This window comes from Somniosus microcephalus, chromosome 9 (genome assembly GCF_052327205.1).
Source record: "Somniosus microcephalus isolate GS21.2 chromosome 9, FLI_Smic_1.0, whole genome shotgun sequence".
Classification (NCBI taxonomy): Eukaryota; Metazoa; Chordata; class Chondrichthyes; order Squaliformes; family Somniosidae; genus Somniosus; species Somniosus microcephalus.
Window position 1 is genome coordinate 249233670 of NC_140995.1, and position 24623 is coordinate 249258292.

The 24623-nt window shown below is 47.0% G+C and overlaps 1 protein-coding gene across 6 annotated transcripts in view; it reads left to right on the forward strand.

Moving 5' to 3' along the window:
• LOC147113203 (phosphofurin acidic cluster sorting protein 1-like) overlaps positions 1–24623 on the forward strand; it is a 795587-nt gene that overhangs the window by 550161 nt on the left and 220803 nt on the right. For 3 of the 6 annotated variants that reach the window (XM_085998126.1, XM_085998130.1, XM_085998129.1), the window contains exons 19-20: positions 1117–1149; positions 7550–7592. The exons of 1 other annotated variant lie outside the window; for it this stretch is intronic. In XM_085998126.1, the coding sequence (XP_085854252.1) occupies positions 1117–1149; positions 7550–7592 (76 nt within the window). The remainder of the gene's footprint in view (positions 1–1116; positions 1150–7549; positions 7593–24623) is intronic. 2 more of the 6 variants (XM_085998127.1, XM_085998131.1) reach the window with 1 other exon arrangement.

Sequence of the window (24623 nt, forward strand, 5' to 3'; positions counted from 1 at the left end):
GAGGAATTTCTTCACCCAGAGAGTGGTGAACCTGTGGAATTCTCTACCACAGAAGGCAGTAGAAGCCAATTCAGTAAATATATTCTAGAAGGAGTTGGATATATTTCTTAAGGCTAAAGGGATCAAGGGGTATGGGGAGAAAGCAGGGACCGGGTACTGAAATTGGATGATCAGCCATGATCTCATTGAATGGCGGAGCAGGCTTGAAGGGTCGAATGGCCTACTCCTGCTCCTATCTTCTATGTTTCTATGTAATCATGCCATCTGGTGTGCAGGTTTTCAATGAGTTCCTATCCGCATCGAAGCAGACACTGCCCGTGATCCAATCCTGCAGCCCACCTAATGTCGATCAGCCCAGTTTAAGTGAACTTCTCACTCCCCCTAACAAACAGCCACTTAACCATGAACAAGAGGGAATGACTCTGAGCGAGAGGAGCTGCAACAGGTCACTGAGGAGCAGATGCACCATAACAGCAGGGTGAAAAGAGCTGGTGGACTTTTTTTATTCATTCATTCACAGGATGTGGGCTTTGCTGGCAAGGCCAGCATTTATTGGCCATTCCTAATTGCCCTCGAGAAGCTGGTGGTGAGCCACCTTCTTGAATATAACAGTGGCTCGCTGGGCCATTTCAGAGGGCAGTTAAGAGTCAACCACATTGCTGTGGGTCTGGAGTCACATATAGGCCAGACCGGGTAAGGACAGCAGATTTCCTTCCCTAAAGGAGATTGGTGAACAAGGTGGGATTTTACCACAATCCGATAGTTTCATGGTCACCATTACTGATACTAGTAATTATTCCAGATTTATTTAATGATCTGAATTTAAATTCCCCAGCTGCGGTGGTGGGTTTTGAACTCGTGTCTCCAGGAGGTAGAGTGAAAAACACTCTGACATTACTCATAAGCCAGCTCGTCACGCTGTCCCTCACCCCACCACTAGTGGGGCCCCTGAATGTTTCAGCCCTGAATCGAGAGTATATTTGTTATCCTCACAAATAATGGACTTCTAACACACTGCAAATGATGTTGCATTTTTGCTTCCACTTTCAGTCTTTTTATCATTTATATTTTCAGGTAATTTTTACACTTTGTTTTTAATTTTTTTTGTGCACCAAGGAAAAGGAGCCTATATTTTGATTTTTATATCAGGTATCTGCCTGTGTGTTCTGCACACCCGTCTTGTCTTCTTGTCAGAGTTACTCTCTCGTTCTCTCATTTGTGTTTCTCATTTTAATAACCTGACCTGGAAGGATTAACCTTTCCCTGCCTTTGTGCTGTGATTTGCGTTGTGATTGCGGGGGCTTTGTGTGTGTGTGTGTGTGTAGGGGGTGGGCGTGTATTTTTCAGTCCTCAACTCATCGGTCCCAGGAGGTATAGAGTCAGCGCAATATTGCTCGTTACCGAATTCTCTGAGAAGCTTGGATCCCTAGCGTAGTCAGGATGGGGATCAGACAGAGCTGATGTAGCAGGGTCCAGGGTGTCACATTGAAGTGGTGGGACTGCGACAGGAACATAAGAACAGGAGGAGGTCATTTAGCCCCTTGAGCCCGTTCCGCCATTCAATGAGATCATGGCTGATCTGTGACCTAACTCCAGATACCCGCCTTTGCCCCATATCCTTTAATACCTTTAGGTTAACTGAAATCTCAAGATTTTAAACAATTGATCTCGCATCAGTTGCCGTTTGCGGAAGAGAGTTCCAAACCTCTACCACCCTTTGTGTGTCGAAGTGTTTCCTAATTTCACTCCTGAAAGGCCCGGCTCTCATTTTTAGGCTATGTCCCCTAGTCCTAGACTCCACAACCATTGAAAATAGTTTCTCCCTATCTACCCTATCAGTTCCCCTGACCTTCCATAAATATATTAGCTTATCTTTTCTTTCTTTTATTTTCAATTTCCTGCACTTTACTAAGCTTCTTTAATGAAGGGGTATGTAGACGTGGGGTGGGGTAAGGTCAGGATATGCCCTCCATGGTCGTACCCTGTCTGGGCCCACACATGGTAAATACCCACTTGGGAGACGCCTTCGAGAGAGGAGAGCGGGATAGTGGGAGAACTCCTACTGAGTGTCCAACTCTAGTGTAGTAGATTAGACCAAATTTAATGAGTCAGACCTCCCCTGAATTGTCACCTGTACCCCGATTGTGTCCAACGGCGATACCCTGTTGTGTCTGTCTCCTGTCCTGAAACATGCACAGTGACTGTCATGAAGAAACTAACTGTTGTACATTTTGTTTTCTCATTGGGTATTTTAAGACATATTGCTGCTGAAGATATTGTGTATCCACAAAACTGTTTCTGAGTGCTGAGGTCTGGTGGGGTCAGGGTGAGCCACTGGAGGAGGCTCGCTCAGGAGAGGAGCTCCCAGCTGGGCCCAGTTAGGGACAGATCCTTCTCTTTTCTCCACTATAGTTTCCCCCCCTTATCGCCGCCCCCCCCCCCCCAACCGTCTCCAAAGCTGCTGACCGATGATTAGGCATCATTCTACAGGTACTGACCTCACTCCAATACCTCGCCCGTTCTTCATGAGAGCCTACACTGTGAGTGTCAGCTAGCTGGGGGCATCACAGCATGACACAAAGCTGCCCCACACTCACACGCACACTCTCACACACCCTCTCGCACACATTCACACTGTCACACACTCACCCACACACTCTCACACACACACACTCTCACTCACTTATACACTCACATGCACACTCTCTTACATTTATACAGTCTCGCACGCACTCTCACGCACACTATCACAACTCACTCACTTATACACTCACACACACACTCTCTTACATTCACACAGTCTCACACACATACTCTCTTACATTCACACAGTCTCACACACACACTCTCTTACATTCACACAGTCTCACACACACTCTCTTACATTCACACAGTCTCACACACACTCTCTTACATTCACAGTCTCACATGCACACTCTCTTACATTCACACAGTCTCACACGCACACTCTCTTACATTCACACAGTCTCACACACACACTCTCTTACATTCACACAGTCTCACGCACACTCTCTTACATTCACACAGTCTCACACAAACACTCTCTTACATTCACACAGTCTCACACGCACACTCTCTTACATTCACACAGTCTCACACGCACACTCTTACATTCACACAGTCTCACACACACACTCTCTTACATTCACACAGTCTCACACGCACACTCTCTTACATTCACACAGTCTCACACGCACACTCTCTTACATTCACACAGTCACACACACACTCTCTTACATTCACACAGTCTCACACGCACACTCTCTTACATTCACACAGTCTCACACGCACACTCTCTTACATTCACACAGTCTCACACACACACTCTCTTACATTCACACAGTCTCACACGCACACTCTCTTACATTCACACAGTCTCACACGCACACTCTCTTACATTCACACAGACACACACACTCGAACACGCATTCACACTCTAATGCACACTATCACACTCCCACATTCTGATACGCTCTAACACACACGCACACGCGCTGGGCAATGATCACTAGATAGTGATCAGGAGCAGGAAGCCTGGCTGATTGATTTTTTCCCGGCACAGGGGTCCTGAGGCCATTTGCAGAGACTCCGCTGCTGCCGCCGGCTGAGGTCAGCTAATCCAACACACAGCACCGTGCAATTTGTGCGCAGTAGCCGTGCCCAATATAAGGACAGCAGTAAGGGGGATATCATGGCCCACGTAAGGAGACGTTACACAGGGTTTATCTTAACTTTGGTTGCAGAAGATTTTTGACTAGAACACCTAGTACATCTTTAATCCGTGAAACACAGTATTACAGAACACACTGCAAGATTCTCGGAAATGGTGGCTCCATGTACAGTCCCACTCACTGTCCCTGTTATACAGGTGACAGATTAATCAAAATGTAGGAAATATCACGTAAATGTTTTAGCCCATAGTGCCAGCGCCAGTGCTGGCTGCATACGAGTTGTCTACTCTAGTCCCCTTTCCCTGTATCCTTTAATATTTTTCATCACATATTTACCTCATTCCCTACTGGCACGGATTCCATCGTACCCTGTAGAAATGGATTATATTCCAATAACCTTTTGTGTGAAAACATTCTTTCTGCCCTCCCTCCTTTATACTTCTAGCACTAATCTACATTCACAAACCCCGTCCCTTCTTACCCATCGACTGACAGCGGAAATAATCAATCACTATTTACCCTCCCAAACCCTTTCATCACCCTTATATCACATCAGGCAAGATAAATTCTTCTTCGCATATAACACCTGGGCTACAGATCAGATTATTTCAGGGGTTTGATTTGAGATTATTTCAGGGTTTGATTTGAAATTATTTGGGGGGTTTGATTTGAGATTATTTTGGGGTTTGATTTGAGATTATTTTGGGGTTTAATTAGAGATTATTTTGGGGTTTGACCTGAGATTATTTCAGGGTTTGATTTGAGATTATTTTGGGGTTTGATTTGAGATTATTTTGGGGTTTGATTTGAGATTATTTCAGGGGTTTGATTTGAGGTTATTTCAGGGTTTGATTTGAGATTATTTCAGGATTTGATTTGAGATTATTTTGGGGTTTGATTTGAGATTATTTTGGGGGTTTGATTTGAGATTATTTCAGGGTTTGATTTGAGATTATTTTGGGGTGTGATTTGAGATTATTTGGGGGTTTGATTTGAGATTATTTCAGGGAATGATTTGAGATTATTTGGGCAGTTAGATTTGAGATTATTTTGGGGTTTGATTTGAGATTATTTTAGGTTTGATTTGAGATTATTTCAGGGTTTGATTTGAGATTATTTTGGGGGTTTGATTTGAGATTATTTGGGCAGTTAGATTTGAGATTATTTTGGGGTTTGATTTGAGATTATTTCGGGGTTTGATTTGAGATTATTTGGGATTTGATTTGAGATTATTTCGGGGTTTGATTTGAGATTATTTGGGATTTGATTTGAGATTATTTTGGGGTTTGACTTGAGATTATTTTGGGGTTTGATTAGAGATTATTTTGTGGTTTGATTTGAGGTTATTTTGGGCGTTCGATTTGAGATTATTTTAGGTTTGATTTGAGATTATTTTGGGGTTTGATTTGAGATTATTTTGGGGGTTTGATTTGAGATTATTTCAGGGGTTTGATTTGAGATTATTTCAGGGAATGATTTGAGATTATTTGGGCGGTTAGATTTGAGATTATTTTGGGGTTTGAATTGAGATTATTTCAGGGTTTGATTTGAGATTATTTGGGATTTGATTTGAGATTATTTCGGGGTTTGATTTGAGATTATTTGGGATTTGATTTGAGATTATTTCAGGGTTTGATTTGAGATTATTTGGGATTTGATTTGAGATTATTTCGGGGTTTGATTTGAGATTATTTGGGATTTGATTTGAGATTATTTTGGGGTTTGATTAGAGATTATTTTGGAGTTTGATTTGAGGTTATTTTGGGCGTTTGATTTGAGATTATTTTAGGTTTGATTTGAGATTATTTTGGGGTTTGATTTGAGATTATTTTGGGGGTTTGATTTGAGATTATTTCAGGGGTTTGATTTGAGATTATTTCAGGGAATGATTTGAGATTATTTGGGCGGTTAGATGTGAGATTATTTTGGGGTTTGATTTGAGATTATTTCGGGGTTTGATTTGAGATTATTTGGGATTTGATTTGAGATTATTTCGGGGTTTGATTTGAGATTATTTGGGATTTGATTTGAGATTATTTTGGGGTTTGATTAGAGATTATTTTGGGGTTTGATTAGAGATTATTTTGGGGTTTGATTTGAGGTTATTTTGGGCATTTGATTTGAGATTATTTTAGGTTTGATTTGAGATTATTTTGGAGTTTGATTTGAGATTTTTTGGGCTTTGATTTGAGATTATTTTAGGTTTGATTTGAGATCATTTCAGGGTTTGATTTGAGATAATTTTGGGGTTTGATTTGAGATTATTTTGGGTTTGATTTGAGATTATTTTGGGGGTTTGATTTGAGATTATTTTGGAGTGTGATTTGAGATTATTTTGGGGTTTGATTTGAGATAATTTTGGGGTTTGATTTGAGATTATTTTGGGTTTGATTTGAGATTATTTTGGGGGTTTGATTTGAGATTATTTTGGGGGTTTGATTTGAGATTATTTTGGAGTGTGATTTGAGATTATTTTGGGTTTGATTTGAGATTATTTTGGGGGTTTGATTTGAGATTATTTTGGAGTGTGATTTGAGATTATTTCAGCAAATGATTTGTAATTATTTGGGCGGTTTGGTTTGTGATTATTTTTGGATTTGATTTGAGATTATTTTGTGGGATTGATTTGAGATTATTTTGGGGTTTAATTTGAGGTTATTTTGGGGTTTGATTTGAGATTATTTTGGGGTTTGGTTTGAGATTATTTTGGGATTTGATTTGAGATTATTTTGGGGGTTTAATTTGAGATTATTTTGGAGTGTGATTTGGGATTATTTTGAGGTTTGAATTGAGATTATTTTGGGGTTTGATTTGAGATGTTTCGGGGTTTGATTTGAGATTATTTTGGGGTTTGATTTGAGATTATTTTGGAGTGTGATCTGAGATTATTTCAGCAAATGATTTGAAATTATTTGGGCGGTTTGGTTTGTGATTATTTTTGGATTTGATTTGAGATTATTTTGGGGGGATTGATTTGAGATTATTTTGGGGTTTGATTTGAGGTTATTTTGGGGTTTGATTTGAGATTATTTTGGGGTTTGATTTGTGATTTTTTTGGGGGGTTTGATTTGAGATTATTTTGGAGTTTGATTTGAGATTATTTTGGGCGTTTGATTTGAGATTATTTTGGGGTTTGATTTGTGATTATTTTGGGTGTTTGATTTGAGATTATTTTGGGGGTTTGATTTGAGATTATTTTGGGTTTGATTTGAGATTATTTCAGGGAATGATTTGTGATTATTTTGGGGTTTGATTTGAGATTATTTCGGGGTTTGATTTGAGGTTATTTTGGAGTTTGATTTGAGATTATTTTGGGTTTGATTTGAGATTATTTTGGGGTTTGATTTGAGATTATTTCAGGGAATGATTTGAGATTATTTTGGGGTTTGATTTGAGATTATTTTGGAGTTTGATTTGAGATTATTTCAGCATTTTTTTGAGATTATTTTGGGGTTTGATTTGAGATTATTTTGGGGTTTGATTTGAGATTATTTGGGGGTTTGATTTGAGATTATTTCAGGGTGTGATTTGAGATTGTTTGGGGGGTTTGATTTGAGATTATTTTAGCTTTGATTTGAGATTATTTGGGGTTTTGATTTGAGATTATTTTGGGGTTTGATTTGAGATTATTTCGGGGGCATTTGAGATTTTTCCGGGAGGAAGGTGGAGGGGTTTGATTTGAGACTATCTCCAGGCTGGATGGTTATTTAGTTAGTGTATACAGTTGGCTTTGCCGTGGAGATTGGACAGTGTAGAAGCGATGTTGAAGATGGGATTGTCAGAGCTGTGTCTGTGTGCAGCCTTGACTGACTGCCATTGGAGCTGTGAATAACACTGCTTGTCTTCTCTCACTCCAGCCCTGATGAGGATTCCTGCCAGAAGTTCATCCCCTTCGTTGGTGTAAGTATTTCTAGCTCTGTTTGGGTTTTTATCTCAGTGCTGATTAGCTTTTGGTACGTGAAAGGTTTTGTCTCTTCCAAATCCCTCAGTGTTGCTGAAGTGTCAGCCTAGACTAAATGCTCACGTCCTGAAGTGTCAGCCTAGACTAAATGCTCACGTCCTGAAGTGTCAGCCTAGACTAAATGCTCACGTCCTGAAGTGTCAGCCTAGACTAAATGCTCACGTCCTGAAGTGTCAGCCTAGACTAAATGCTCACGTCCTGAAGTGTCAGCCTAGACTAAATGCTCACATCCTGAAGTGTCAGCCTAGACTAAATGCTCACGTCCTGAAGTGTCAGCCTAGACTAAATGCTCACGTCCTGAAGTGTCAGCCTAGACTAAATGTTCACGTCCTGAAGTGTCAGCCTAGACTAAATGCTCACGTCCTGAAGTGTCAGCCTAGACTAAATGCTCACGTCCTGAAGTGTCAGCCTAGACTAAATGCTCACGTCCTGAAGTGTCAGCCTAGACTAAATGCTCACGTCCTGAAGTGTCAGCCTAGACTAAATGTTCACGTCCTGAAGTGGGGCTAAAACTCACAGATTTCTGACTCGGGTTGGAGTTATACCAAAAGAGTCAGACTGGCACAAGACGACAAAATAATTATAGAATCATAGAATGATGCAGCACAGGAGGAGGTCTTTCGGCCCATCATGCTCTTTGGTAGAGCTCCCCAATTAGTCCTACTCCCCGGCTCTTTCCCCATAGTCCTGCAATTTTTTCCCCTTCAGGTATTTATTCAATTCCCTTTTGAAAGTTACTATTGACTCTGCTTTCTCCGCCCTTTCAGGCAGCACTGAATATTCAGGGGTATTTGACATTTCGGAAGGACAGACAGAAAGGAAAAGGAGGTGGGGTAGCTCTGTTAATAAAGGATAAGATCAGTACAGTAGTGAGGAATGATCTTGGCTCAGAAGATCAAGATGTAGAATCAGTTTGGGTGGAGATAAGAAATAATAAGGGAAATAAGTCACTGGTGGGAGTAGTCTATACGCCCCCTAATAGTAGCTACACTGTGGGACAGAGTATAAATCAAGAAATAATGGGGGCTTGTAAGAAAGGTACTGCAATAATCGTGGGTGATTTTAATCTTCATATAGATTGGACAAATCAAATTGGCAAAGGTAACTTTGAGGACGAGTTCATAGTGTGTATTCAGGACAGTTTCTTAGAACAATACGTTGTGGAAACAACCAGGGAGCAGGCTATTTTAGATCTGGTAATGTGTAATGAAACAGGATTAATTAATGACCTCATAGTAAAGGATCCTCTAGGGAAGAGTGATCATAACATGATAGAATTTCACATTCAGTTTGAGGGTGAGAAACTTGGGTCTGAAACTAGTGTCTTAAACTTAAATAAAGGCAATTACAAGGGTGTGAAGACAGAATTGGCTAAGGTGGACTGGGAAAATATATTACAAGGTAAGACGGTAGATAAGCAGCAGCAGACTTTTCAGGAGATATTTCATAACTCTCAACAAAGATATATTCCAGTGAGAAGGAAAGACTCTACGAGAAGGATGAACCATCTGTGGCTAACTATGGAAGTTAAGGATGGTATCAAATTGAAAGAAAAGGCACACAATGTTGCGAAGATTAGTGGAAGGCCAGAGGATTGGCAAATTTTTAGAGACTTGCAAAGGATGACTAAAAAAATAATAAAGAGGGAGAAAATAGATTACGAGAGTAAACTAGCAAGAAATATAAAAACAGACAGTAAGAGCTTCTACAAGTATATAAAAAGGAAGCGAGTAGCTAAAGTAAACATTGGTCCCTTAGAGGATGAGACTGGGGAATTAATAATAGGAAACAAAGAAATGGCAGAGACTTTGAACAAATATTTTGTATCTGTCTTCATGGTAGAAGACACTAAAAGCATCCCAATAATAGTGGAAAATCAAGGGGCAAAAGGGAGGGATGAAATTAAAACAATCACTATCCCTAGAGAAAAAGTACCAGGCAAACTAATGGGCCTAAAGGCTGACAAGTCCCCTGGACCTGATGGCCTGCATCCTGGGGTCTTAAAAGAAGTGGCTGCAGAGATAGTGGATACATTGGTTGTAATCTTCAAAAATTCTATAGACTCTGGAAAGGTCCCAGCGGATTGGAAACCGCAAATGTAACGCCCCTATTCAAGAAAGGAGGGAGACAGAAAGCAGGAAATTATAGGTCAGTTAGCCTAACATCTATCATTGGGAAAATGCTAGAATCCATCATTAAGGAAGTAGTAGCAGGACATTTAGAAAATCATAATACAATCAAGCAGAGTCCACATGGTTTTATGAAAGGGAAATTGTGTTTGACAAATCTGTTAGAGTTCTTTGAAGATGTAACGAGCAGGGTGGATAAAGGGGAACCAGTAGATGTAGTGTATTTGGATTTCCAAAAGGCATTCGATAAGGTGCCACGTAAAAGATTACTGCACAAGATAAGAGCTCATGGGGTTGGGGGTAATATATTAGCATGGATGGAGGATTGGCTAACTAACAGAAAACAGAGAGTCAGGATAAATGAGTCATTTTCAGGTTGGCAAACTATAACTAGTGGGGTGCCACAGGGATCGGTGCTGGGGCCTCAACTATTTACAATCTATATTAATGACTTGGATGAAGGGACCGAGTGTAATGCAGCAAAATTTGCTGACGATACACAGATAGGTGGGAAAGCAAGCTGTAAGGAGGACACACGGGCTGGATTTTACTCACCGAGATGCGTTGGAGGCGGGACTGGTGCCTTCCGGGTTCTAGTCAACCCCCAACAATGTCTGACGAACAGACGCTATTTTGCCCTGATTGGCCTTGTTAAGCCCGCCCTGCGGGCTTGCTGGCCAATTAAGGGAAAGCTGGTGTCAGTTGATGACGCTTCATCTGCCGGTTTTCTTAAAGGCATATGCACCACACTTGTTTGACAGATGATTTGACAGTGTTTGACAGCTTTGAGGTGCTGTTAAATACTGACAGTCACTGTCCAAAGGTGAGCCCTTGCACCCAAGCTCTCCAATTACTCTCTCCTTAGGATAAAACAGATGGCAGCTGCAGCTGAGATTGCAGAAGCCATCTGTCACTTCTCCCGATGAGATGAGGCTGCACACACACTTCACAGCTTGTCACCTGCAGAAACATCTAAACACATTAAAAATTACTTTCACAACATTTCCTTACCTCTGATACTAACTAGCATCCAATTGCTTCCTTCACACCACTTCTGCAGCTGTCATCCAAACACCAACAGACCCACAGCACGCCTCACTTACCCTGGCAGGGTTCCCTGACGTCGGGAAGCCCACAGCAGAAGTCGCAAAATGGGAAAAAGACCTCTTAACTGCCTGTTAACTTTTGTTTTATTCGTTTATGGGATGTGGGCGTCATTGGCAAGGCCAGCATTTATTGCCCATCCCTAGTTGCCCTTGAGAAGGTGGCGGTGAGCTGCCTTCTTGAACCGCTGCAGTCCGTGTGGTGAAGGTGCTCCCACAGTGCTGTTAGGGAGGGAGTTCCAGGATTTTGACCCAGCGACGATGAAGGAACGGCCGATATATTTCTAAGTCAGGATGGTGTGTGACTTGGAGGGGAACTTGGAGGTGGTGGTGTTCCCATGCGCCTGCTGCCCTGGTCCTTCTAGGTGGAAGAGGTCGCGGGTTTGGGCGGTGCTGCCGAAGAAGCCTTGGCGAGTTGCTGCAGTGCATCTTGTAGATGGTACACACTGCAGCCACGGTGCACCGGTGGTGGAGGGAGTGAGGGGGAAAAATTCGGGTGCTTTCCGCCTCCCGTTAGCGCCCTAAGAATGGGGCGCAAAGCAACTAGCGGCCGGGCGCAGTGCTGCCAACGCCTCCTGCAAAGTTTAGCGTGAGGTTAGCAGCGGCGGTAACCATTAGCACCCCACGGCGCTGTGCCGCCGGCAATGACGTCATCGCCGAGCGCAGCGCCCCGCTCGCGCCTCAGCCGCGATCTTCGGTAGCGCTCCCTGACTTACCGCCGGACGCTATGTCCGACGGAGTCAGGGGGGCCTACCTGCGGCCAGGGCGGCACTAATTAAAGGTGCCGGGCAGCCATTTTTGATGCTGGCTGCCTGCCAGCACCTGCCCCTGTTGCCGTCCCCGGCCTTGTCTTCAACCACCTACCCCGCCCCCCCCCCCCCCCCCCCCCCCCCCCGCAGAGTGCCCGACATTTCTCTTGAGTGCCAGGCTTTTTTGCCAGCACTCCGATCCCTGGGGGGTCAGCTGGGCCCCGGATTGCGCTGCGCTAGGCCCCTCCCCTTTACTAAGGGGAGGAAGGCCTGCAGTACCACAGCGCTGTGGCACGTAGCGCCGCGATATTCCCTCGCAGAGCTCCAAAAGGGAGGCGGGGCACTTCCAGTAGCACCCTGCTTCCCTCTTGGGGCGCTACCGATGAATTTCGGCCGCGGGGCTAAAAGTAGCGCCCTGGCGAAGTAAGCGCCTCTAAAGGGGCACGACTCCATTTTTCCCCTGAATGTTTAAGGTGCTGGATGGGGTGCCAATCAAGCAGGCTGATTTGCCCTGGATGGTGTCGAGCTTCTTGTTGGAGCTGCACTCATCCAGGCGAGTGGAGAGTATTCCATCACACTCCTTACTAGTGCCTTGTAGATGGTGGAAAGGCTTTGGGGAATCAGGAGGTGAGACACTCGCTGCAGAATACCCAGCCTCTGGCCTGCTCTTGTTGCCACAGTATTTATGTGGCTGGTCCAGCTAAGTTTCTGGTTAATGGTTACCCCCCAGGATGTTGATGGTGGGGGATTCAAGGGGAGGTGGTTAGACTCTCGCTTGTTGGAGATAGTCATTGCCTGGCACTTCTGTATCGCGAATGTTACCTGCCACTCATCAGCCCTGTTAACAGGCAGTTAAGTGGCTATAATCCTCTTCCCGCTGCTCGGCGTCAGGTCCGACTCCCAGGAAGAATGGTTGGAGGCGGGTTGGGAGCGGGTTTGGGACCCACTCCCATTTTTGGGGATTTTCCCAGCAGTCCCATCTCCAGAACCGCCTCCTCAGGGCTGGTAAAATCCAGCCCAAAGAGTCTGCAAAGGGATATAGACAGGTAAAGTTTGGCAGATGGAGTATAATGTGGGAAAATGTGAGGTTATCCACTTTGGTAGGAAAAATAGAAAAGCAAATTATTATTTAAATAGAGAGAGACTGCATAATGCTGCGGTACAGAGTGATCTGGGGGTCCTTGTACATGAAACACAAAAAGTTAGCATCCAGGTACAGCAAGTAATTAGGAAGGCAAATGGAATGTTGGCCTTTATTGCAAAGGGAATGGAGTATAAAAGTAGGAAAGTCCTGCTACAACTGTACAGGGCGTTGGTGAGACCACACCTGGAGTACTGCGTACATAGAAACATAGAAGATAGGGGCAGGAGTAGGCCATTCGGCCCTTCGAGCCTGCTCCGCCATTCAACGAGATCATGGCTGATCATCCAAACCCTAGCACCCGGTCCCTACACCGACAGCCATCCCACCCAAGCCCTATCCCCGTAACCCCACGTATTTAATCCCCCCTAACACTAAGGGTCAATTTTTATCATGGCCAATCAACCTAACCCGCACATCTTTGGACTGTGGGAGGAAACCGGAGCACCCGGAGGAAACCCACGCAAACACGGGGAGAATGTGCAAACTCCACACAGTCATCCGAGGCCGGATTTGAACCCGGGTCCCTGGCGCTGTGAGGCAACAGTGCTAACCACTATGCCACCGTGCTGCCGTACAGTTTTGGTCTCCTTATTTAACTTGCATTGGAGGCAGTTCAGAGAAGGTTCACGAGGTTGATTCCGGAGATGAAGGGGTTGTCTTATGAGGAAAGGTTGAGCAGATTGGGCCGATACTCATTGGAGTTTAGAAGAATGAGAGGCGATCTTATTGAAACATATAAGATTCTGAGGGGGTTGGACAGGGTAGATGCTGAGAGGATGTTTCCCCTCGTGGGGGAATCTAGAACTGGGGGGCATAGTTTCAGAATAATGGGGCACCTTTTAAGATGGAGATGAGGAGGAATTTCTTCTCAGAGGGCGGTGAATCTGTGGAATTCTCTACCCCAGAGGGCTGTGGAGGCTCAGTCGTTGAGTATATTCAAGGCCGAGATAGACAGATTTTTGTACTGAAGGGGAGTCGAGGGTTATGGGGAGCGGGCGGGAAAGTGGAGTTGAGGCCAAGATCAGATCAACCGTGATCTTACTGAATGGGCCGAGGGGCCGAATGGCCTACTCCTACTCCTCCTATTTTTTTATGTTCTTATGTTCTTATTCCAGATCATAACAACGCACTGTGTAAAAAAACGTTTCCTCATGTCGCCTCTGGTTCTTTTGCCAATTACCTTAAATCTGTGTCCTCTGATTACCGACCAGACTGCCAGTGGAAACAGCTTCTCCTTTTTACTCAATCAAAATCCCTCATCATTTTGAGCCCCTCTATTAAATCTCCTCTTAACCTTCTCTGTTCTAAGGAGAACAACCCCAGCATCTCCCGCCTCTCCACACATCCCTGGTACCATTCTAGGAAATCTCCCCTGCACCCTCTCTAAGGCCTTGACATCCTTCCGAAAGTGTGGTGCCCAGAATTAGACACAATACTCCAGCCGGGGCCGAACCAGTGATTTATAATTGCGGGAATATTAAGTGAAGTCAAGTTAACCAGTGCCCCGTGTTCTGTTAAGGGTCGGTCAGGTTGTGTCACAGAGGAAGCTTGGCAAGTGATGACAAGACTAGGTTCAGTGCAAGCTTCCTGCACCAGCCCAGTCAGGTTACTCTCCACACAACCAGCCTCTGGAGTGAACAAGCAGCCTGAAGACGGCCACAGAAGGAGCGACCTCCCTTTAAAATGTCATCGGTTTAGCTCTATTGCCGTAACGTACTCTACAAGGCCTGAGACTTTATGTAGAAGCTCCGCTCATTTTTTCCCACCAGATAAACGTTCATTGCTCTGTGCACCTCACGTTAACGGGACACCAATGTCTTTCGATAGCTGAGTTTAGCCCGTGGTTTGTTGTTCCTGTTAATACCCCATCATGTGAAGAATTGATCAGGATGAATCATTGAGGTGGCTCTGCAAGTGAAAACAGCACGGAGGCAGCACTGCACTGTCGGAGGGTCAGTACTGAGGCAACACTGCACTGCCGGTGGGTCAGTACTGAGGGAGCGCTGCACTGCCGGTGGGGCAGTACTGAGGGAGTGCTGCACTGTCGGTGGGTCAGTACTGAGGGAGCGCTGCACTGTCGGAGGGGCAGTACTGAGGGAGTGCTGCACTGCCGGTGGGGCAGTACTGAGGGAGTGCTGCACTGTCGGTGGGTCAGTACTGAGGGAGCGCTGCACTGTCGGTGGGTCAGTACTGAGGGAGCGCTGCACTGTCGGAGGGGCAGTACTGAGGGAGAGCTGCACTGTCGGTGGGTCAGTACTGAGGGAGCGCTGCACTGTCGGAGGGGCAGTACTGAGGGAGTGCGGCACTGTCGGAGGGGCAGTACGGAGGGAGCGCCGCACTGTCGGAGGGGCAGTACTGAGGGAGTGCTGCACTGTCGGTGGGTCAGTACTGAGGGAGCGCTGCACTGTCGGAGGGTCAGTACTGAGGGAGCGCTGCACTGTCGGAGGGGCAGTACGGAGGGAGCGCCGCACTGTCGGAGGGGCAGTACTGAGGGAGTGCTGCACTGTCGGTGGGTCAGTACTGAGGGAGCGCTGCACTGTCGGAGGGTCAGTACTGAGGGAGTGCTGCATTGTCGGAGGGGCAGTACGGAGGGAGCGCCGCACTGTCGGAGGGGCAGTACTGAGGGAGTGCTGCACTGTCGGTGGGTCAGTACTGAGGGAGCGCTGCACTGTCGGAGGGTCAGTACTGAGGGAGCGCTGCACTGTCGGAGGGTCAGTACTGAGGGAGCGCTGCACTGTCGGAGGGTCAGTACTGAGGGAGCGCTGCACTGTCGGAGGGGCAGTACTGAGGGAGTGCTGCACTGTCGGAGGGGCAGTACTGAGGGAGCGCGGCACTGTCGGAGGGACAGTACTGAGGGAGTGCTGCACTGTCGGAGGGGCAGTACTGAGGGAGTGCAGCACTGTCGGAGGGACAGTACTGAGGGAGTGCAGCACTGTCGGAGGGACAGTACTGAGGGAGTGCTGCACTGTCGGAGGGGCAGTACTGAGGGAGCGCTGCACTGTCGGAGGGGCAGTACTGAGGGAGGGCTGCACTGTCGGAGGGTCATTACTGAAGGAATGCTGCACTGTCGGAGGGGCAGTACTGAGGGAGCGCTGCACTGTCGGGGGGGCAGTACTGAGGGAGCGCTGCACTGTCAGAGGGGCAGTACTGAGGGAGGGCTGCACTGTCGGAGGGGCAGTACTGAGGGAGGGCTGCACTGTCGGGGTTAAGTACTGAGGAAGTGCTGCACTGTCGGAGGGGCAGTAGTGAGGGAGTGCTGCGCTGTCAGAGGGGCAGTACTGCAGGAGAGCTGCACTGTTGGAGGAGCAGTACTGAGGGAGCGCTGCACTGTGGGAGGGACAGTACTGAGGGAGCGCTGCACTGTCGGAGGGGCAGTACTGAGGGAGCGCTGCACTGTCGGAGGGGCAGTACTGAGGGAGTGCCACACTGTCGGAGGGGCAGTACTGAGGGAGAGCTGCACTGTCGGAGGGGCAGTACTGAGGGAGCGCCACACTGTCGGAGGGGCAGTACTGAGGGAGAGCTGCACTGTCGGAGGAGCCGTACTGAGGGAGCACTGCACTGTCGGAGGGGCAGTACTGAGGGAGCGCTGCACTGTCGGAGGAGCAGTACTGAGGGAGCGCCGCACTGTCGGAGGGGCAGTACTGAGGGAGCACTGCACCTTCGGAGGGGCAGTACTGAGGGAGCGCCGCACTGTCGGAGGGGCAGTACTGAGGGAGCGCTGCACTGTCGGAGGGGCAGTACTGAGGGAGCGCTGCACTGTCGGAGGGGCAGTACTGAGGGAGTGCCGCACTGTCAGAGGGGCAGTACTGAGGGAGTGCTGCACTGTTCGAGGTGATATCTTTCGGGTGAAACTTTACACCAATGCCCCGTCTGCCCTCGCAGGAGGGTGTAAAAGATCCCACGGCACTATTTCGAAGAAGAACAGGGAAGTTCTTCCCGATGTCCTGGCCAATATTTGTACCTCAATCAACATCACTGAAACATTTGGGATGTCCTGAGTTCTTGAAAGGCGCTATAGAAATGCAAGTCTTTCTTTAGTACTCTCTCAGAGTACTAAAAGAGGTAGCCATGGAAATAGTGGATGCATTGGTTGTCATCTTCCAAAATTCTATAGATTATGGAACAGTTCCTGCAGATTGGAGGGTGGCAAATGTAACCCCACTATTTAAAAAAGGAGGGAGAGAGAAAACAGGGAACTACAGGCCGGTTAGCCTAACATCAATAGTAGGGAAAATGCTAGAGTTTATTATAAAGGATGTGATAACAGGACAGTTAGAAAATATCAACGGGATTAGACAAAGTCAACATGGATTTATGAAAGGGAAATCGTGTTTGACAAACCTACTGGAGTTTTTTGAGGATGTAACTGGTAGAATAGATAAGGGAGAACCAGTGGATGTGGTGTATTTGGATTTTCAGAAGGCCTTTGATAAAGTCCCACATAAGAGGTTTTGGGGTAAAAATTCGGTTGGTTTGCGCCTCCCATTAGCCCCTTAAGAGGGCGCTAATGGGGCACAAAGCAACTAGCGTCCGTGCGCGGCGATGTTTGCACCGCTCACGAAATTGACTAGACATTTTGCAGCGGCGCTAAACACTACCACCACGATCTCCTACACCTGCAGATCGTGACGTCAGTCGAGCGTGCAACGCCCCGGTAGCGCCCCAGACCGGATATTGAGTGGCGTCCCCTGCCTTACCGCCTGCCGCTAGCAACGACAGGTTGAGGGGAGCGTTTTGCAGTCGGGAAGGGACTGGGGGAGCGCTATTTAAAGGCGATCGCTTCCTGCCTTTTTTTGTCGGCGAAATTTTTTCACCACGCATTCTGAGTGAGAGAGAGAGAGACTGCAGGAGTGTTGAGGAGTTTTGGGTACTGAGCAGCACTTTGCAGGTTCTTTTTTATTTGACCTTCCTTGCATCAATTTAGAAGAGACTGTGGGGGCTGCACTCTGAGCTCTTTCCCTGGGCCTCTCCATTGTTATTTCCAGCAGATTTGATGTACAGGTCTCTCCAGGCTGAGATTCAAGGCTGCAATGAACAGGGTGTGGATAGAGAGCAAGATCGACTCTCCCCTTTAAGAACTGGCCGGCGCCAGTGTGTCTGTGTTCCATTGCTGACTGACATCACATGAGCTTCGCCAGCGCTCTGAGGTAGCGCCTCACTCCTCGGCCTTTGCGCCTTAAGACAGGTGTGCAGCACCTGATTTAGCACTCCAATCGCCTCCAGGGGCGATAAAAGCCAAGTTTGCAGTCGGAGGCAATAATTAGTGCCAGGCGCTAAACTTTGCGCCCGGCCGATAATCGCACCCCAAACGGGGCAATACCGAATTTCTCCCCCTTTATGTGCAAAATTGCATGGATTGAAAATTGTTTAACAGACAGGAAACAGGGAGTAGGAATAAATGGGTCTTTTTCAGGGTGGCAGGCGGTGACTAGTGGGGTACCGCAGGGATCAGTGCTTGGGCCCCAGCTATTCACAATATATATCAATGATTTGGATGAGGGAACCAAATGTAATGTTTCCAAGTTTGCTGACGACACAAAACTAGGTGGGATTGTGAGTTGTGAGGAGGATGCAAAGAGGCTTCAAGGCGATTTAGACAAGTTGAGTGAGTGGGCAAATACATGGCAGATGCAGTATAACGTGGATAAATGAGAAGTTATCCACTTCGGTAGGAAAAACAGAAAGGTAGAGTATTATTTAAATGGTGATAGATTGGGAAACGTTGATGTACAAAGGGACCTGGGTGTCCTTGTACACCAGTCACTGAAAGCAAACATGCAGGCGCAGCAAGCAGTTAGGAAGGCAAATGGTATGTTGGCCTTCATTGCAAGAGGATCTGAGTACAGGAGCAAGAATGTCTTACTACAGTTGTACAGGGCCTTGGTGAGACCACACCTGGAGTACTGTGTGCAGTTTTGGTCTCCTTATCTAAGAAAGGATATACTTTCCATGGAGTGCAACGAAGGTTCACCAGACTGATTCCTGGGATGGGGGGATTGTTGTATGAGGAGAGATTGGGTCGACTAGGCCTGTATTCACGAGAGTTTAGAAGAATGAGAGGGGATCTCCTTGAAACGTATAAAATTCTGACAGGGCTAGACAGACTGGATGCAGGGAGGATGTTTCCCTGGCTGGGGGGTCTAGAACGAGGAGTCACAGTCTCAGGATACGGGGTAGGACATTTAGGGCTGAGATGAGGAGAAATTTCTTCACCCAGAGGGTGGTGAACCTGTGGAATTCTCTACCGCAGAAGGCTGTGGAGGCCAAGTCAGTGAATATATTTAAGAAGGAGATAGATAGATTTCTAAACACAAAAGGCATCCAGGGGTATGGGGAGAGAGCGGGAATATGGTATTGAGATAGAGGATCAGCCATGGTCATATTGAATGGCGGAGCAGGCTCGAAGGGCCGAATGGCCTGCTCCTGCTCCGATTGTTCTATGTTTGTTTACTCAGCATTGGCATTGTTGCTTGTGCTGCAGGTTCTGGGTTGCATTACCCAGTGACAGCTGGTGGAATCATCTCTCATTTTTAAAGAATGAGATTCCATTCATGTAACATCTGATCGCATCCTCAGGACATCCGAAAGCACTTCACAGCTAACAAATTCGTTTTGCAGCGCAGTTGTTGCAGTTTATAGATAAATGCAGCAGCCAATATCCCCATAGCATGGCCCCATAGACAGCAAATGAGCTGTTGGCTGAGGAAGCAGTGTTGACCAGGACACTGGGAGAGCTCCCTGCTCTTCAAATAGCATTATGGTACCTTCAGTACCCACCTGAACAAGGCGATTGCACCTCAGTTTCCTGCCTTATTAACTGGACCTCCGACAGTGCAGCACTCTCTCAGTCAGCCGAGACTATGTGCTCAAGGCCTAAAACTCACGGATTTCTGACTCAGAGACCGGAGTGACGCCTAAACGCTCGAGCAGGCACAAGATGACGGAATAATACAGGTCTGTCACTGTATGACGGAGTATTATGTGAAGTCAAGCTTGGGTTTTAAGAGGAAATGCAGAGGTTCCACTGTTTCAAAGACCTGGCAAAGAATTAGTTATAATAGGAGGCAGGGCCATCAGTCTTAATGTGGAGACGGTGAGGACACAGGGAGGGGGAAGAGTGTAGGTTGGAGTATTCGGAGCTTGAGAGGAACAGGAGTGGGAATGACAGAGCGACCACTGAGCATAGTGGCATTGAGCAGTTATTCACCAAATACTAGCGAGGCTCAGGCCTCACACAGCTCTATCCTTCCACCTTCAGTTATGCCTGAAGGGATCACTGTCAGCAGTTTAACACTGGGATACAGTATTGTTGGATACAGGTCTGTCAGTGTATAACACTGGGGTACAGTACTGGTGGGTACAGGTCTGTCACTATATAACACTGGGGTACAGTACTGGTGGGTACAGGTCTGTCACTGTATAACACTGGGGTACAGTATTGGTGGGTACAGGTCTGTCACTGTATAACACTGGGGTACAGTACTGGTGGGTACAGGTCTGTCTCTGTATAACACTAGGGTACAGTACTGGTGGGTACAGGTCTGTCACTGTATAACACGGGTACAGTACTGGTGGGTTCAGGTCTGTCACTGTAACTCTGGGGTACAGTACTGGTGGGTACAGGTCTGTCACTGTATAACGGGTACAGTACTGGTGGGTACAGGTCTGTCACTGTATAACACTGGGGTACAGTACTGGTGGGTACAGGTCTGTCACTGTATAACACTGGGGTACAGTACTGGTGGGTACAGGTCTGCCACTGTATAACACTGGGGTACAGTACTGGTGGGTACAGGTCTGTCACTGTAACTCTGGGGTACAGTACTGGTGGGTACAGGTCTGTCACTGTATAACACTGGGGTACAGTACTGGCGGGTACAGGTCTGTCACTGTATAACACTGGGGTACAGTACTGGTGGGTACAGCTCTGTCAGTGTATAACACTGGGGTACAGTACTGGTGGGTACAGGTCTGTCACTGTATAACACTGGGGTACAGTACTGGTGGGTACAGGTCTGTCACTGTATAACTCTGGGGTACAGTACTGGTGGGTACAGGCCTGTCACTGTATAACACTGGGGTACAGTACTGGTGGGTACAGGTCTGTCACTGTATAACACTGGGGTACAGTACTGGTGGGTACAGGTCTGTCACTGTATAACACTGGAGTACAGTACTGGTGGCTACAGGTCTGTCCCTGTATAACACTGGGGTACAGTTCTGGTGGGTACAGGTCTGTCACTGTATAACACTGGGGTACAGTACTGGTGGGTACAGGTCTGTCACTGTATAACACTGGGGTACAGTACTGGTGGGTACAGGTCTGTCACTGTATAACACTGGGGTACAGCACTGGTGGGTACAGGTCTGTCACTGTATAACACTGGGGTACAGTACTGGTGGGTACTGGTCTGTCAGTGTATAACACTGGGGTACAGTACTGGTGGGTACAGGTCTGTCACTACAACACTGGGGTACAGTACTGGTGGGTACAGGTCTGTCACTGTATAACACTGGGGTACAGTACTGGTGGGTACAGGTCTGTCACTGTATAACACTGGGGTACAGTACTGGTGGGTACAGGTCTGTCCCTGTATAACACTGGGGTACAGTTCTACATAGAAACATAGAAGATAGGAGCAGGAGTAGGCCATTCGGCCCTTCGAGCCTGCTCCGCCATTCAACGAGATCATGGCTGATCATCCAAACCCTAGCACCCGGTCCCTACACCGACAGCCATCCCACCCAAGCCCTATCCCCGTAACCCCACATATTTAATCCCCCCTAACACTAAGGGCCAATTTTTTATCATGGCCAATCAACCTAACCCGCACATCTTTGGACTGGTGGGTACAGGTCTGTCACTGTATAACACTGGGGTACTGTACTGGTGGGTACAGGCCTGTCGCTGTATAACATTGGGGTACAGTACTGGTGGGTACAGGTCTGTCACTGTATAACACTGGGGTACAGTACTGATGGATAGAGGTCTGTCACTGTATAACACTGGGGTACGGTACTGGTGGCTACAGGTCTGTCACTATAACACTGCGGTACAGTACCACTGGGTACAGGTATGTCACTATAACACTGGGGTACAGTACTGGTGGGTACAGGTCTGTCGCTGTATAACACTAGGGTACAGTACTGGTGGGTACAGGTCTGTCACTGTATAACACTGGAGTACAGTACTGGTGGGTACAGGTCTGTCGCTGTATAACACTGGGGTACAGTACAAGTGGGTACAGGCCTGTCCCTGTATAACACTGGGGTACAGTTCTGGTGGGTACAGGTCTGTCACTGTATAACACTGGGGTACAGTACTGGTGGATAGAGGTCTGTCACTGTATAACACTGGGGTACTGTACTGGTGGGTACAGGCCTGTCGCTGTATAACACTGCGGTACAGTACTGGTGGGTACAGGTCTGTCGCTGTATAACACTAGGGTACAGTACTGGTTGGTACAGGTCTGTCACTGTATAACACTGGGGTACAGTACTAGTGGGTACAGGTCTGTCACTATAACACTGGGGTACTGTACTGGTGGGTACAGGCCTGTCGCTGTATAACATTGGGGTACAGTACTGGTTGGTACAGGTCTGTCACTGTATAACACTGGGGTACAGTACTAGTGGGTACAGGTCTGTCACTATAACACTGGAGTACAGTACTGGTGGGTACAGGTCTGTCACTGTATAACACTGGGGTACAGTACTGGTGGGTACAGGTCTCACTATTACACTGGGGTACAGTACTGGTGGGTACAGGTCTGTCACTCTATAACACTGGGGTACAGTACTAGTGGGTACAGGTCTGTCACTATAACACTGGGGTACAGTACTGGTGGGTACAGGTCTGTCACTGTATAACACTGGGGTACAGTACTAGTGGGTACAGGTCTGTGACTCTAACACTGGGGTACAGTACTGGTGGGTACAGGTCTGTCACTATAACACTGGGGTAAAGTACTGGTGGGTACAGGTCTGTCACTATAACACTGGACTCAGTGAAGTAACTACTAACAATACTAACAATAACCAGCCCCAGGACAGTGACAGGGTAACACAAAGAATTCGACCCAACACAATCGTCGCTAAGCAAAAGGAAAAATATCTGACATATTGGGCAGAAACAACAAAAACCCAAAGCAAACTCAATTGCTACTTGGCCCTAAACAGACAATACAACATAGCTGATTACCTGACCATGGTAAAGGATAACAAACTGAGAAGAACCTTGACAAGGTACAGACTTAGCGAACATAGCCTCGCGATCGAAAAAGGCAGACACAGGCAGACCAGGCTGCCAAGAGAGGACAGGATATGCTCTCACTGCAGTCAGGGAGTGGTGGAGACAGAGATGCACTTCCTCACAGCTTGCGGAAAATATCAGGGCATCAGGGAGAATTTCTACCAAAAATTCTCACAAATATGCCCTGATTTCAGAAATCTGAATGACAACCAAAAACTCCCATTCCTACTGGGAGAGGAGAGAAGCTGTATAACACTGGCAGCACACTATGTTACAGCTTGCCATGAACAGAGGGACAACCAGTAAACTAAGAAAATAATATATATAAACAATGCGAATGTATATTTATACACTCAGGGATAGACCTGTTTATACACTATGAATAGAACTGCGTTTATGTGCTAAACCATAAATGTATTTTGATGCTTTGGCAACATAAGATGTAACTTATCATGCCAATAAAGCGATTTAAATTGTGAATTGAGTAAGTACGGGTGGGTACAGGTCTGTCACTATAACACTGGGGTACAGTACTGATGGGTACAGGTCTGTCACTATAACACTGGAGTAAGTACTGGTGGGTACAGGTCTGTCACTATAACACTGGGGTACAGTACTGGTGTGTACAGGTCTGTCACTCTATAACACTGGAGTACAGTACTAGTGGGTACAGGTCTGTCACTGTATAACACTGGAGTACAGTACTGGTGGGTACAGGTCTGTCACTGTATAACACTGGCGTACAGCACTGGTGGGTACAGGTCTGTCACTGTATAACACTGGGGTACAGTACTAGTGGGTACAGGTCTGTGACTCACTGGGGTACAGTACTGGTGGGTACAGGTCTGTCACTGTATAACACTGGGGTACAGTACTGGTGGGTACAGGTCTGTCACTGTATAACACTGGGGTACAGTACTGGTGGGTACAGGTCTGTCGCTGTATGACACTGGGGTACAGTACTGGTGGGTACAGGTCTGTCGCTGTATAACACTGGGGTACAGCACTGGTTGGTACAGGTCTGTCGCTGTATAACACGGGTACAGTACTGGTGGGTACAGGTCTGTCACTATAACACTGGGGTACAGTACTGGTGGGTACAGGTCTGTCGCTGTATAACACTGGGGTACAGTACTGGTGGGTACAGGTCTGTCGCTGTATGACACTGGGGTACAGTACTGGTGGGTACAGGTCTGTCGCTGTATAACACTGTGTTACAGTACTGGTGGGTACAGGTCTGTCACTGTATAACACTGGGGTACAGTACTGGCGGGTACCGGTCTGTCACTATAACACTGGGGTACAGTACTAGTGGGTACAGGTCTGTCACTGTATAACACTGGGGTACTGTACTGGTGGGTACAGGTCTGTCACTGTATAACACTGGGGTACAGTACTGGCGGGTACAGGTCTGTCACTGTATAACACTGGGGTACTGTACTGGTGGGTACAGGTCTGTCACTATAACACTGGGGTACAGTACTGGTGGGTACAGGTCTGTCACTGTATAACTCTGGGGTACAGTACTGGTGGGTACAGGTCCGACACTATAACACTGGGGTACAGTACTGGTGGGTACAGGTCTGTCACTGT